This window comes from Hyla sarda, chromosome 7 (genome assembly GCF_029499605.1).
Source record: "Hyla sarda isolate aHylSar1 chromosome 7, aHylSar1.hap1, whole genome shotgun sequence".
Lineage (NCBI taxonomy): Eukaryota > Metazoa > Chordata > Amphibia > Anura > Hylidae > Hyla > Hyla sarda.
In genome coordinates this window covers 71,695,747-71,709,954 of record NC_079195.1, presented here as the reverse complement: position 1 = coordinate 71,709,954, position 14,208 = coordinate 71,695,747, and the positions used below count along the sequence as shown (strand labels likewise).

The 14,208-nt window shown below is 44.3% G+C and overlaps 1 protein-coding gene across 3 annotated transcripts in view; it reads right to left on the bottom strand.

The window, feature by feature from the left end:
* The window catches only part of PDZD7 (PDZ domain containing 7), a 93,001-nt gene that overhangs the window by 12,752 nt on the left and 66,041 nt on the right, over window positions 1-14,208 (bottom strand). For all 3 annotated transcript variants that reach the window (XM_056529853.1, XM_056529854.1, XM_056529855.1), the window contains 2 exons: window positions 10,049-10,140; window positions 1,747-1,818 (listed from right to left, as the gene is read on the bottom strand). In XM_056529853.1, coding sequence (XP_056385828.1) covers window positions 1,747-1,818; window positions 10,049-10,140 — 164 coding nt within the window. The remainder of the gene's footprint in view (window positions 1-1,746; window positions 1,819-10,048; window positions 10,141-14,208) is intronic.

Genomic DNA, 14,208 nt, shown 5'->3' with positions numbered 1-14,208 from the left:
CGTAGTGCTAGCTGGATGACAGGCAGCGGCGCGCACTTTAGGTTAGCTGAAGGGCGCATGTGCTGGGACCTGTGTGTCAATCCCACCTATCCAACAGTCAGTGGCTTTGATCAAAAGCATTTTTTGGGGTCATGAAAGCCTGCAAATATTAGGTAAACACAGTGCTATACACACCACCTGCACACAGTACAAAGACTGTGTGCAGGTTATTGCCAGATTACACCCAGATTTCATGACAGTTGCACTTTAAAAAGGATGATCGGATCGCCCGCAGGGATGCTGCAGGGATGCAATCACCCAGCATGGCGGACGGAGGTCCCCTCACCTGCCTCCAGCCATCTCCTGGGGTCTTCTGCTATGGACTGAGATCGAGCAGACCAGAGCAGAAGATCGCTGATAATACTGATCAATGCTATGCCCTATGCATAGCACTGAACAGTATTAGCAATCAACTGATTGCAGTAAATAGTCCCCTATGGGGACATAAAAAGTGTAGTAAAAAAATAAAAAGTTTAAAAAATTTTAAATATCCCCTCTCCCAATAAAAATGTAAATCATCCCTTTTTCCCATTATACCCACAAAAAGCATAAACATATTTGGTATCGCCGCATGCATAAATGTCTGTACTATTAAAATATAATGTTAATTATACCGTATGGTGACTGAGGTAAACGTAAAAAAAAAAAAAATCCAAAATTGATGCTTTTTTGCCTCATTTTATTCCCAAAAAAAGTTATAAAAGTGATTAAAAAGTAAAATATAAGCAAAAATGGTACCAATAAAAACTACAGATCACGGCGCAAAAAAAAATTAGCCCTCATATCACCCTGTATAAAGAAAAATTAGAAAGTTATAGGTGCTCAAAATAGGGCAATTTTAAACATACAAATTTTGTTAAAATAGTTTGAGATTTTTTTTAAAGCGTTAAAGTAATAGAAAAGCATATAACATGGGTATCATTTTAATCGTATTGACCCACATAATAAAGAAAACATGTCATTTTACTGTAAAGTTTACAGCGTGAAAAGAAAAACTTCAAAAATTTCATAAGGGACTGTGTATGAAAATATAAAAGAGTTACGATTTTTAGAAGGCAAGGAGGAAAAAACGAAAATGCAAAAATAAAATTGGCCTGGCCCTCAAGGTCAAAATGGGCCTGGTCCTTAATGTCCGGTGCTCACTTTTCTTATTTTATCCGTTCCGGGCTGAAAAATAAAAGAAAACAAATTTTCTCTTACCTGCCTAGGCTCCCCCGGTGCTTCAGTACCGGTGTTCGGTCCCCGGGCTGTATTCTTCTTACTTCCTGTTAGCCCGGCACGTCACACGGAGCTTCAACCTATCACCGGCCGCAGCGATGTCCCGCCCAGTGATAGGCTGAAGCTCCGTGTGACGTGCCAGGCTGACAGGAAGTAAGAAGGATACAGCCCGGGGACCAAACGCCTGTACCGGAGCACCGGGGAGCCTAGGCAGGCAAGAGAAAGCTTATTTTCTTTTTTTTTGCAGCCCGGAACGGATACAATAAGAAAAGTGAGCACCGGACATGTCCTTTAAGGTGTTAATGCACTCTATAAGGCTGCAATGGGAAAAATGTCTATTTTGTCTGTGAGACAGTTTTGAAGCATCCAGTCCCAGAGTATAATATACAGTGTTGTATTTTATTTTATATCATTTTTATGGTAACACCAGTCATTGAATAATTGAAGAGGCGCAGTCACATTCATTGCAACAGCTAAACCATTACTGACCTGGGATTGGGGTGACGAGATGTTTCTTGGGATAAGAGTTGGACACAGTCGGACGGAGTGCTGGAGACGTCACTAGAAAAAAAAAACATAAAATTGTTTAAAACACTGGAATTCTAGATGAGCCTGGAAAAAAACATTTAGTGCACTTACTGCCTAACATTATTGCATCAAATTATAATGACATTAATGGTCTTTTCACACGTAAAGTATTCTACGCAGATACGATGCGCAGGATTTTATGCTGTAGATTCCAAAGTAAACTAAATGACTGAATACAGCTTCAAATCATGTGCATCAAATCTGCGCTGAATACTGTACTTGTGAATAGACCCTAAAGGGGTTTTCCAGGAATGAAAAAGCAGGTCTTTTTTTTTTTCAAAGACAGCGCCCTCCTTGTCTCCACTTTGAGTGTGGTACTACAACTTGGCTCTATTCACTTCAATGGAGCTGAGCTGCAGAACCACACCCAAACTGGAGACAAGTAGGGCGCTGTCTTTAAAAGAAAGAAGGCCTGTTTTTTTATTGCTGGAATACCCTTTTTAAAGGGGTACTCTGCTGCTCAGCGTTTGGAACAAACTGTTCCGAACGCTGGGAGCTCGTGATGTCATAGCCCCGCCCCCTCATGATGCCCCACCTCCTCAATGCAAGTCTATGGGAGGGAGCATGACACGCCCCCTCCCATAGACTTGCATTGAGGGGGTGGGGTGTGACGTCATGAGGGGCTCCCGGCACCGGCTCCAGCGTTCGGAACAGTTTGCAGTGGAGTACCCCTTTAATGGAATATACAAGAACGTTAAGGACATATCGCTACTGGTCCAGCGACAGCTGTGTGAAGGTCATAATGTTCCAATACCACCCCTGACTCAAATTGTAAGAATTACTTCTGGAACATTGTGTGGGTGTTTCTCATTCCTTTCCATTCACACCCCAAATGTGTGTCAGATTAGCTATTATTATGGACACACATTCTGCACTAATTGGTGCGGCTAAATGCACATTACAGTACGTCACTACCCCAGGAATAACCATTGTCTGGTTAATCTTTAGATGTTCTAGAATCTAGACTCCTGTCTAAACTCCGGTACTTCACCGCGTTGCACTGAACCGTTGTCTACAATATTCTATACACATAATGGTGGCTGTGATAACTACTTTCATACCATTGTGCTTCTAAACTACTGGATCACCTGGTATGGTCTTGTCTGGTCACCTGATCCTATGCTTCCACTCATGGACTTATTTATAGTTTGACTTTAAAAGAGTAAATTGATACTCATGAGGTTTAGAAAAGCCCATCCACATGTGGCAGAAAAAGTGATAGTGAAAGTGACCAGCGCACAGAGGGGAATAACTAACTGGTGAAGGGGATGAACTGTGCTAGGCCCTAGCAGCTAATGGGAACACCCAGTGGGCTCCAAAGCCTAATTTGCATGTCTTTTTTTAAAAGGGTACTCCGCTGCTGAGCATTTGGAACAAACTGTTCTGAACGCTGGAGCCGGTGCAGAGAGCTTGTGATGTCATAGCCCTGCCCCCTCATGTTGTCACGTCCCCTCAATGCAAGTCTATGGGGGGCGTGACGGCTTTAAAGACGTACATGTAAAGACTTACATATAAATAATACTTATATCTAATAAACTGATTGTTTAGCCATGGCCAGGTGTAAGGCTTAGTCCTGCAGACATTACTGGTGCGAGTCCAATTCACACAAAGGAACAACAGCGTCTGGCACTGCTGTACATACCAATAACCACTCAATTCGCAGGCACCAGCTAAACCACGTGGAACAATTGCGTGGGTGCAATCCAGTAAAGTAGATACAAATAGCATGAAGTAAGAGTAACAGAAGGATGCACTCACCCGTCCAGCTTGCTTGAAGACATTTATTTCATGAACAGCATACAAAAGTACAGCGGGTAGAAACAGAGGAGCGGCCTCACGCTGTGAGGCCGCTCCTCTGTTTCTACCCGCTGTACTTTTGTATGCTGTTCATGAAATTAGTTTCTTCAAGCGAGCTGAACGGGTGAGTGCATCCTTCTGTTACTCTTACTTTATACTACTGGTGGGAGTCATCCAGGGGTAAGGAAAAGACCAGCGATGGGCCCCTCATAAAGATATTATTGTCTCCGGACTGACTGCAAAATTAAGGTAATGGGTATGGACAGTCTACGGGGGTCACCCTTGAGGGTTCTGATTTTTTTATATATTTATGGACTACAGGTTGCAGAAAACATGCCCATCTGTATTCATGCTAAAAATGTGCACATAATAATATAAACAGCTGTTATTCCTTACTGTGAACTTGGCAAACACTCCGAGTGACTGAGCCAAAGCAACAAGTGACTTGAGGATGGGATTCACACCAAGGTCGACAGTAAAGCCTTGCAGTTTTGTAATTAGAAACACTGACCTCAGCGCCACCTCGGCTCTCAGCAGCTGGAGACTATGCTGAGCATATGAGAAAGATCTTTTCCAAGTAATAAATGCAACGGACAGGGGAAAGGTTCAATGCCTATGATGGATTAAACTACTACCCTACATTTATGCCATAAATAATATAAAAACATTAAAAAAATTGCAATTTTTACACAAATCCAGTGTGTTTGGACTAATCATGTTAAAATAAAATTCCCCTACCGTAAATGTTGAGAATAAAGTAACCGAGAATCAGTAACCGAGATGCCCGGTGACCACAGTAAGCCACTACCTGGGTATGCAGGTCCCAGAACAAAGAATTATGGTGGAATTTATTTATTCCTTTCAATATACAGCTCAGCTACTAGAGAAAAAATTTTAGGACAGAAAGGGGGAGCTCTGTGGGGGAGATATATCAAAACCTGTCCAGCGGAAAAGTTGCTGAGTTGCCCATAGCAACCAATCAGATCGCTTCTTTCACTTTTTTTTAAAAAGGCCTTGTTAAAAATGAAAGAAGCAATCTGATTGGTTGCTATGGGCAACTCAGCAACTTTTCCTCTGGACAAGTTTTGATAAATCTCCCCCTTTGTATTTAAATTAAAGAAATACATAAATAAAATAATAATAATTATATATATATATATATATATATATATATATATATATATATACAGTGCATAGTGAAAGTATTCGGCCCCCTTGAACTTTTCGACCTTTTGCAACATTTCAGGCTTCAAACATAAAGATATAAAACAAATTTTTTGTGAAGAATCAACAACAAGTGGGACACAATCATGAAGTGGAACAAAATTTATTGGATATTTCAAACTTTGTTAAGAAATAAAAAACTGAAAAATTGGGTGTGCAAAATTATTCAGCCCCTTTACTTTCAGTGCAGCAAACTCTCTCCAGAAGTTCAGTGAGGATCTCTGAATGATCCAATGTTGACCTAAATGACGATAAATAGAATCCACCAGTGTGTAATCAAGTCTCCGTATAAATGCACCTGCACTGTGATAGTCTCAGGGGTCCGTTTAAAGCGCATAGAGCATCATGAAGAACAAGGAACACACCAGGCAGGTCCGAGATACTTTTGTGGAGAAGTTTAAAGCCAGATTTGGATACAAAAATATTTCCCAAGCTTTAACATCCCAAGGAGCACTGTGCAAGCAATAATATTGAAATGGAAGGAGTATCAGACCACTGCAAATCTACGAAGACCTGGCCGTCCCTCTAAACTTTCAGCTCATACAAGGAGAAGACTGATCAGAGATGCAGCCAAGAGGCCCATGATCGCTCTGGATGAACTGCAGAGATCTACAGCTGAGGTGGGAGACTCTGTCCATAGGACAACAATCAGTTGCCACAAGCCACCAGGGAGACACACCAAACATGTGGAAGAAGGTGCTCTGGTCAGATGAAACAAAAATCGAACTTTTTGGCAACAATGCAAAACGTTATGTTTGGCGTAAAAGCAACACAGCTCATCACCCTGAACACACCATCCCCACTGTCAAACATGGTGGTGGCAGCATCATGGTTTGGGCCTGCTTTTCTTCAGCAGGGACAGGGAAGATGGTTAAAATTGATGGGAAAATGAATGGAGCCAAATAGAGGACCATTCTGGAAGAAAACCTGATGGAGTCTGCAAAAGACCTGAGACTGGGATGGAGATTTGTCTTCCAACAAGACAATGATCCAAAACATAAAGCAAAATCTACAATGGAATGGTTCATCCAGGTGTTAGAATGGCCAAGTCAAAGTCCAGACCTGAATCCAATCGAGAATCTGTGGAAAGAACTGAAAACTGCTGTTCACAAACGCTCTTCATCCAACCTCACTGAGCTCGAGCTGTTTTGCAAGGAGGAATGGGCAAAAATTTCAGTCTCTCGATGTGCAAAACCGATAGAGACATACCCCAAGCGACTTACAGCTGTAATCGCAGCAAAAGGTGGCGCTACAAAGTATTAACTTAAGGGGGCTGAATAATTTTGAACGGCCAATTTTTCGGTTTCTTATTTGTTAAAAAAAAGTTTGAAATATCTAATAAATTTTGTTCCACTTCATGATTGTGTCCCACTTGTTGTTGATTCTTCACAAAAATTTGTTTTATATCTTTATGTTTGAAGCCTGAAATGTGGCAAAGGGTCGAAAAGTTCAAGGGGGCCGAATACTTTAACTATGCACTGTATATATATATATATATATATATATATATATATATATATATATATATAGTCATGGCGGTAAATGTTGGCACCCCTGAAATTTTTCTAGAAAATGAAGTAGTTCTTACAGAAAAGGATTGTATTAACACATGTTTTGCTATATACATGTTTATTCCCTTTGTGTGTATTGGACCGAAACCAAAAAAAAGGGAGGAAAAAAGCAAATTGGACATAATGTCACACCAAGCTCCAAAAATGGGCTGGACAAAATTATTGGCACCCTCAACTTAATATTTGGTTGCACACCCTTTGGAAAAAAATTACTGAAATCAGTCGCTTCTTCTAACCATCAATAAGCTTCTTAGACCTCTCAGCTGGAATGTTGGACCACTCTTCCTTTGCAAACTTCTCCAGGTGTCTCTTATTGGAAGGGTGCCTTTTCCCAACACCAATTTTAAGATCTCTCCACAGGTGTTCAATGGGATTTAGTTCTAGACTCATTGCTGGCCACTTCAGAACTATCCAGCGCTTTGTTGCCATCCATTTCTTGGCACTTTTTGCTGTATGTTTGGGGTCATTGACCTGCTGGAAGACCCAAGATCTCGGACGCACTGGGCTGTACAGTGCGACCCAAAATCCGTTGGTAATCCTGTGTGATGCCTTGCCCACATTCAAGGCACCCAGTGCCAGAGGCAGAAAGACAACCCCAAAACATCATTGAACCTCCACCTTATTTCACTGTAGGTACTGTGTTATTTTCTTTGTAGGCCTCTTTCCGTTTTCGGTAAACAGTAGAATGATGTGCTTTACCAAAAAGCTCTATCTTGGTCTCATCTGTCCACAAAACATTTTCCCAGAAGGATTTTGGCATCATGTTCATTTTAGCAAAATGTAGTCTTGCTTTTTTATATCTCTGTGTCAGCAGTGGGGTCCTCCTGGGTCTCCTGCCATAGCATTTCATTTAATTTAAATGTCGACGGATAGTTTGCGCTGACATTGATGCTCCCTGAGCCTGCAGGACAGCTTGAATATCTTTGGAACTTGTTTGGAGCTGCTTATCCACCATCCAGACTATCCTGTGTTGACACCTTTCATCAATTTTTCTCTTCCGTCCACACCCTGAGAGATTAGCTACAGTGCCATGGGTTGCAAACTTCTTGATAATGTTGCGCACTGTGGACAAAGGCAGATCTAGATCTCTGGAGAAGGACTTGTAACCTTGATATTGTTGATATTTTTCCACAATTTTGGTTGTCAAGTCCTCAGACAGTTCTCTTCTCCTCTTTCTGTTGTCCATGCATAGTGTGGCACATACAGACACACAATGCAAACTTCTCTCCTTTTTATCTGCTTTCAGGTGTGATTTTTATATTGCCCACACCTGTTACTTTCCCCAGGTGAGTTTAAAGGAGCATCACATGCTTGAAACAATCTTATTTTCCCCCAATTTTGAAAGGGTGCCAATAATTTTGTCCGGACCATTTTTGGAGTTTGGTGTGACATTATGTCCAATTTGCATTTTATTACTCCCAATCCTTTTGGTTCTGTGAGAAATACCAAATTTTCTTGAAAAATTTCAGGGGTGCCAACATTTACGGCCATGAGTGTATGTATATATATATATATATATATATATATATATATACACACACACACACACATATTCGTCTTTAGTACATCATACCACAAACACCTTGTCAGAATAAATGGGCCAGAATTACTTTGGACAATCATACTGTGTGGCGTTCATCATGATTGGTAAACTGGAATTTTGTCTGCGATGGCCGCAAGTGTCATTATAAATACTCCACTTATTTGAGGCATTGAGTACAGACCACATGGTATCTATTTCAAGTTACATTTGTTTTGTTCTTCACATGCTGTATAGTGGATTAGAAAGCTGGGCACAGGACCTGTTTCCATATTGCACCCCAGCTACAACAGTGCAATCTTGACATTGTGCATAGATGTTCTGTGTGAGGCTACGTTCACACGGCGGAATATATGCAGAATGTCTGCACAAAAATTTGGGACATTCTGAAAATAGTGGGCACCAGCAGCAATGCCAGCACTAGGACCGCTTGGAAATGCCCCATCTCCATAGAGAGCAATGCCTTTCTGAGCGGATTCCACTGAAGGAATTGACATGTCAGTTCTTTCGGTGGAGGTCTCAATTGGGATTTTCATGGGAGATATTTCCGCCGGTGCAGCAGAATCCCATTGAAAGCAAAAGCATTCCGCTGCAACAGAATTTCCGAGCAGAATCTTTATGCCAGATTCCGCTCGGAAATTCTGTTTTGCGTTTGGCCTAAGATGGTCTGCAGCAGCTGTGAAACTGACCTATAGAAGACTTATTTCATGGTTCTTCACAGTATGGACCTCCAGCTGTTGCAAAACTACAATTCCCAGCATGCCCGGACAGCCAACGGCATGCTGGGAGTTGTAGTTTTGCAACAGCTGGAGGGCCACACTTTGGAGACCACTATTTTCACATGCATTACAATGTCATATATTTAATGTATCAGAATAAGACAGAGCTCTGATCACTATACAGGTACATTAACAAGTTGATTACATCATTTTGGTCCTAAAAAATAACATAACACTAATAAGAGGAGATTTTTATCCATTTATTTTATTCAATTTGCATAGCACCAACATATTCCATGACTCGCTGTACAGAGACCGTCACCACCTACCTCACAACAAGCTAAAATTCACAGCGTATTTAAGTAATACAATGGAATAAATGTAACATAACCTTAAGATTTTCCTAAGAAAAACAAATAAACACTTTGTAACTTTTGTAAACAATCCAACCACAAGCGGCCATACAGCTCTGGCCTAATAGTTTTTAGTTTTTTTGGCAATAATGCCCCCTGGTGGAGACATAAGGTTATACTGGCACAAGGGCACAGTATGTGATAAATGCACTGCCTGAGATATAATGATAACATGATACTAGTCATAAAAACATTCACACATACTCTACATTCATTTGAACAACAAAAGCGAGTTCTTGAATTATTTACCAAAAGTCTAAGAAATATACAGTACATATATTAAGAATGAACAGGCTGATATACTATAGGTTTAAACGGGCACTATCATTACAACATATTACAACATTTTTTTGCTATTGCACTCCTTATGGTAAATAAAAAAAACATTCTGATGTACTTTGCTTAAAAAAATTAAGTTTTCTATGTTTTATTTGTGTTTAAAAAAACTGCCACTAGGTGTCTCCCTACTTGTTTGGAGAACATTTCCTCCCATCTCTTGCACAGACTTTGGACTCCTGCTGCCCTGGCAAAAGTCCAAAATCAGGAAATGCATTCTGGAGTGCTAAGGGTGTGTGTTCAGCCTTAGCCAATCATAGCTCATCTCACACTGAACTTCTCTGGGCTGTGTGTAGCAGAGTGAGGGAGGAAGTTCTCCCCTGTATGGCCTCAGATAATGTCACACCTGCTGGGGAACGCCCTTCCCAGCGATATTAAGGTAGAACACTGAACATTAATAAAAATAAAGGCAGGGGGTGGTTTATCATGACGGGGGAAGTGAACTGGGAGGATTATAAAATGTAACAATATCATGACAGGTAATCTTTAAATATCTTTTTACCCCATCAGTGTCCCATACCGAGTGCTTACATAAGTTACTGGTAAAGAGTAAATGGCTCCATGACTTAAAATAATATTATGAAAAAATGATAATAATATCACCTGATCTGCTCTTGAGGGCATCATAAGCTTCCATCTCCAGGGAGATAACCATGCTGTCAAAGCGTCCAAGGTCAGTGAGTGCTATCAATCCCCTGTATAGTTTTAAATAAAATAAAATCAATGTATTTTCAGGATAAAGGCTGCTACCTTGATGTAAACAATAACTTTCGAGTGCTGGTTGTTACGCCGAGCGCTCCGGGTCCCCGCTCCTCCCCGGAGCGCTCGCTTCACTCTCCCCGCTGCAGCGCTCCGGTCACGTCCTCTGACCCGGGGCGCTGCGATTCCGCTGCCAGCCGGGATGCGATTCGCGATGCGGGTAGCGCCCGCTCGCGATGCGCACCCCGGCTCCCCTACCTGACTCGCTCTCCGTCTGTTCTGTCCCGGCGCGCGCGGCCCCGCTCCCTAGGGCGCGCGCGCGCCGGGTCTCTGCGATTTAAAGGGCCACTGCGCCGCTGATTGGCGCAGTGGCTCCAATTAGTGTGTTCACCTGTGCACTTCCCTATATCACCTCACTTCCCCTGCACTCCCTTGCCGGATCTTGTTGCCATTGTGCCAGTGAAAGCGTTCCTTGTGTGTTCCTTGCCTGTGTTTCCAGACCTTCTGCCGTTGCCCCTGACTACGATCCTTGCTGCCTGCCCCGACCTTCTGCTACGTCCGACCTTGCTTCTGCCTACTCCCTTGTACCGCGCCTATCTTCAGCAGCCAGAGAGGTGAGCCGTTGCTAGTGGATACGACCTGGTCACTACCGCCGCAGCAAGACCATCCCGCTTTGCGGCGGGCTCTGGTGAAAACCAGTAGTGGCTTAGAACCGGTCCACTAGCACGGTCCACGCCAATCCCTCTCTGGCACAGAGGATCCACTACCTGCCAGCCGGCATCGTGACAGTAGATCCGGCCATGGATCCCGCTGAAGTTCCTCTGCCAGTTGTCGCTGACCTTACCACGGTGGTCGCCCAGCAGTCACAACAGATAGCGCAACAAGGCCAACAGCTGTCTCAACTGACCGTTATGCTACAACAGTTATTACCACAGCTTCAGCAGTCATCTCCTCCGCCAGCTCCTGCACCTCCTCCGCAGCGAGTGGCCGCTCCTGGGCTACGCCTATCCTTGCCGGATAAATTTGATGGGGACTCTAAGTTTTGCCGTGGCTTTCTTTCCCAATGTTCCCTGCATCTGGAGATGATGTCGGACCTGTTTCCCACTGAAAGGTCTAAGGTGGCTTTCGTAGTCAGCCTTCTGTCCGGAAAAGCCCTGTCATGGGCCACACCGCTCTGGGACCGCAATGACCCCGTCACTGCCTCTGTACACTCCTTCTTCTCGGAAATCCGAAGTGTCTTTGAGGAACCTGCCCGAGCCTCTTCTGCTGAGACTGCCCTGTTGAACCTGGTCCAGGGTAATTCTTCCGTTGGCGAGTATGCCGTACAATTCCGTACTCTTGCTTCAGAATTGTCCTGGAATAATGAGGCCCTCTGCGCGACCTTCAAAAAAGGCCTATCCAGCAACATTAAAGATGTTCTGGCCGCACGAGAAATTCCTGCTAATCTACATGAACTTATTCACCTAGCCACTCGCATTGACATGCGTTTTTCCGAGAGGCGTCAGGAACTCCGCCAAGATATGGACTCTGTTCGCACGAGGCGTTTCTTCTCCTCGGCTCCTCTCTCCTCTGGTCCCCTGCAATCTGTTCCTGTGCCTTCCGCCGTGGAGGCTATGCAGGTCGACCGGTCTCGCCTGACACCTCAAGAGAGGACACGACGCCGTATGGAGAACCTCTGCCTGTACTGTGCTAGTACCGAACACTTCCTGAGGGATTGTCCTATCCGTCCTCCCCGCCTGGAAAGACGTACGCTGACTCCGCACAAGGGTGAGACAGTCCTTGATGTCTACTCTGCTTCTCCACGTCTTACAGTGCCTGTGCGGATGTCTGCCTCTGCCTTCTCCTTCCCTGCTGTGGCCTTCTTGGACTCTGGATCTGCAGGAAATTTTATTTTGGCCTCTCTCGTCAACAGGTTCAACATCCCAGTGACCAGTCTCGCCAGACCCCTCTACATCAATTGTGTAAATAATGAAAGATTGGACTGTACCATACGTTTCCGCACGGAGCCCCTTCTTATGAGCATCGGATCTCATCACGAGAGGATTGAACTTTTGGTCCTTCCCAATTGCACCTCGGAAATTCTCCTTGGACTTCCCTGGCTTCAACTTCATTCCCCAACCCTGGATTGGTCCACTGGGGAGATCAAGTGTTGGGGGTCCGCTTGTTCCAAGAACTGTCTAAAACCGGTTCCCAGTAACCCTTGCCGTAACTCTGTGGTTCCTCCAGTAACCGGTCTCCCTAAGGCCTATATGGACTTCGCGGATGTTTTCTGCAAAAAACAAGCTGAGACTCTACCTCCTCACAGGCCTTATGATTGTCCTATCGACCTCCTCCCGGGCACTACTCCACCCCGGGGCAGAATTTATCCTCTCTCTGCCCCAGAGACTCTTGCCATGTCTGAATACGTCCAGGAGAATCTAAAAAAGGGCTTTATCCGTAAATCCTCCTCTCCTGCCGGAGCCGGATTTTTCTTTGTGTCCAAAAAAGATGGCTCCCTACGTCCTTGCATTGACTACCGCGGTCTTAATAAAATCACGGTTAAGAACCGCTACCCCTTACCCCTCATCTCTGAACTCTTTGATCGCCTCCAAGGTGCCCACATCTTTACTAAATTGGACTTAAGAGGCGCCTATAACCTCATCCGCATCAGAGAGGGGGATGAGTGGAAAACGGCATTTAACACCAGAGATGGACACTTTGAGTATCTGGTCATGCCCTTTGGCCTGTGCAACGCCCCTGCCGTCTTCCAAGACTTTGTCAATGAAATTTTTCGTGATCTGTTATACTCCTGTGTTGTTGTATATCTGGACGATATCCTAATTTTTTCTGCCAATCTAGAAGAACACCGCCAGCATGTCCGTATGGTTCTTCAGAGACTTCGTGACAATCAACTCTATGCCAAAATTGAGAAATGTCTGTTTGAATGCCAATCTCTTCCTTTTCTAGGATATTTGGTCTCTGGCCAGGGACTACAGATGGATCCAGACAAACTCTCTGCCGTCTTAGATTGGCCACGCCCCTCCGGACTCCGTGCTATCCAACGCTTTTTGGGGTTCGCCAATTATTACAGGCAATTTATTCCACATTTTTCTACCATTGTGGCTCCTATCGTGGCTTTAACCAAAAAAAATGCTGATCCCAAGTCCTGGCCTCCTCAAGCAGAAGACGCCTTTAAACGACTCAAGTCTGCCTTTTCTTCAGCTCCCGTGCTCTCCAGACCTGACCCTTCCAAACCCTTCCTATTGGAGGTTGATGCCTCCTCAGTGGGAGCTGGAGCTGTTCTTCTACAAAAAAATTCTTCCGGGCATGCTGTCACTTGTGGTTTTTTCTCTAGGACCTTCTCTCCAGCGGAGAGGAACTACTCCATCGGGGATCGAGAGCTTCTAGCCATTAAATTAGCACTTGAGGAATGGAGGCATCTGCTGGAGGGATCAAGTTTTCCTGTTATTATCTACACCGACCACAAGAACCTCTCCTACCTCCAGTCTGCCCAACGGCTGAATCCTCGCCAGGCCCGGTGGTCTCTGTTCTTTGCCCGATTTAATTTTGAGATTCACTTTCGTCCTGCCGATAAGAACATTAGGGCCGATGCTCTCTCTCGTTCCTCGGATGCCTCAGAAGTTGAACTCTCTCCGCAACACATCATTCCACCTGACTGCCTGATCTCCACTTCTCCTGCCTCCATCAGGCAGACTCCTCCAGGAAAGACCTTTGTTTCTCCACGCCAACGCCTCGGAATCCTCAAATGGGGTCACTCCTCCCATCTCGCAGGTCATGCGGGCATCAAGAAATCTGTGCAACTCATCTCCCGCTTCTATTGGTGGCCGACTCTGGAGACGGATGTTGGGGACTTTGTGCGAGCCTGCACTATCTGTGCCCGGGATAAGACTCCTCGCCAGAAGCCCGCTGGTTTTCTTCATCCTCTGCCTGTCCCCGAACAGCCTTGGTCTCTGATTGGTATGGATTTTATTACTGATTTACCCCCTTCCCGTGGCAACACTGTTATTTGGGTGGTCGTTGATCGATTCTCCAAAATGGCACATTTCATCCCTCTTCCTGGTCTT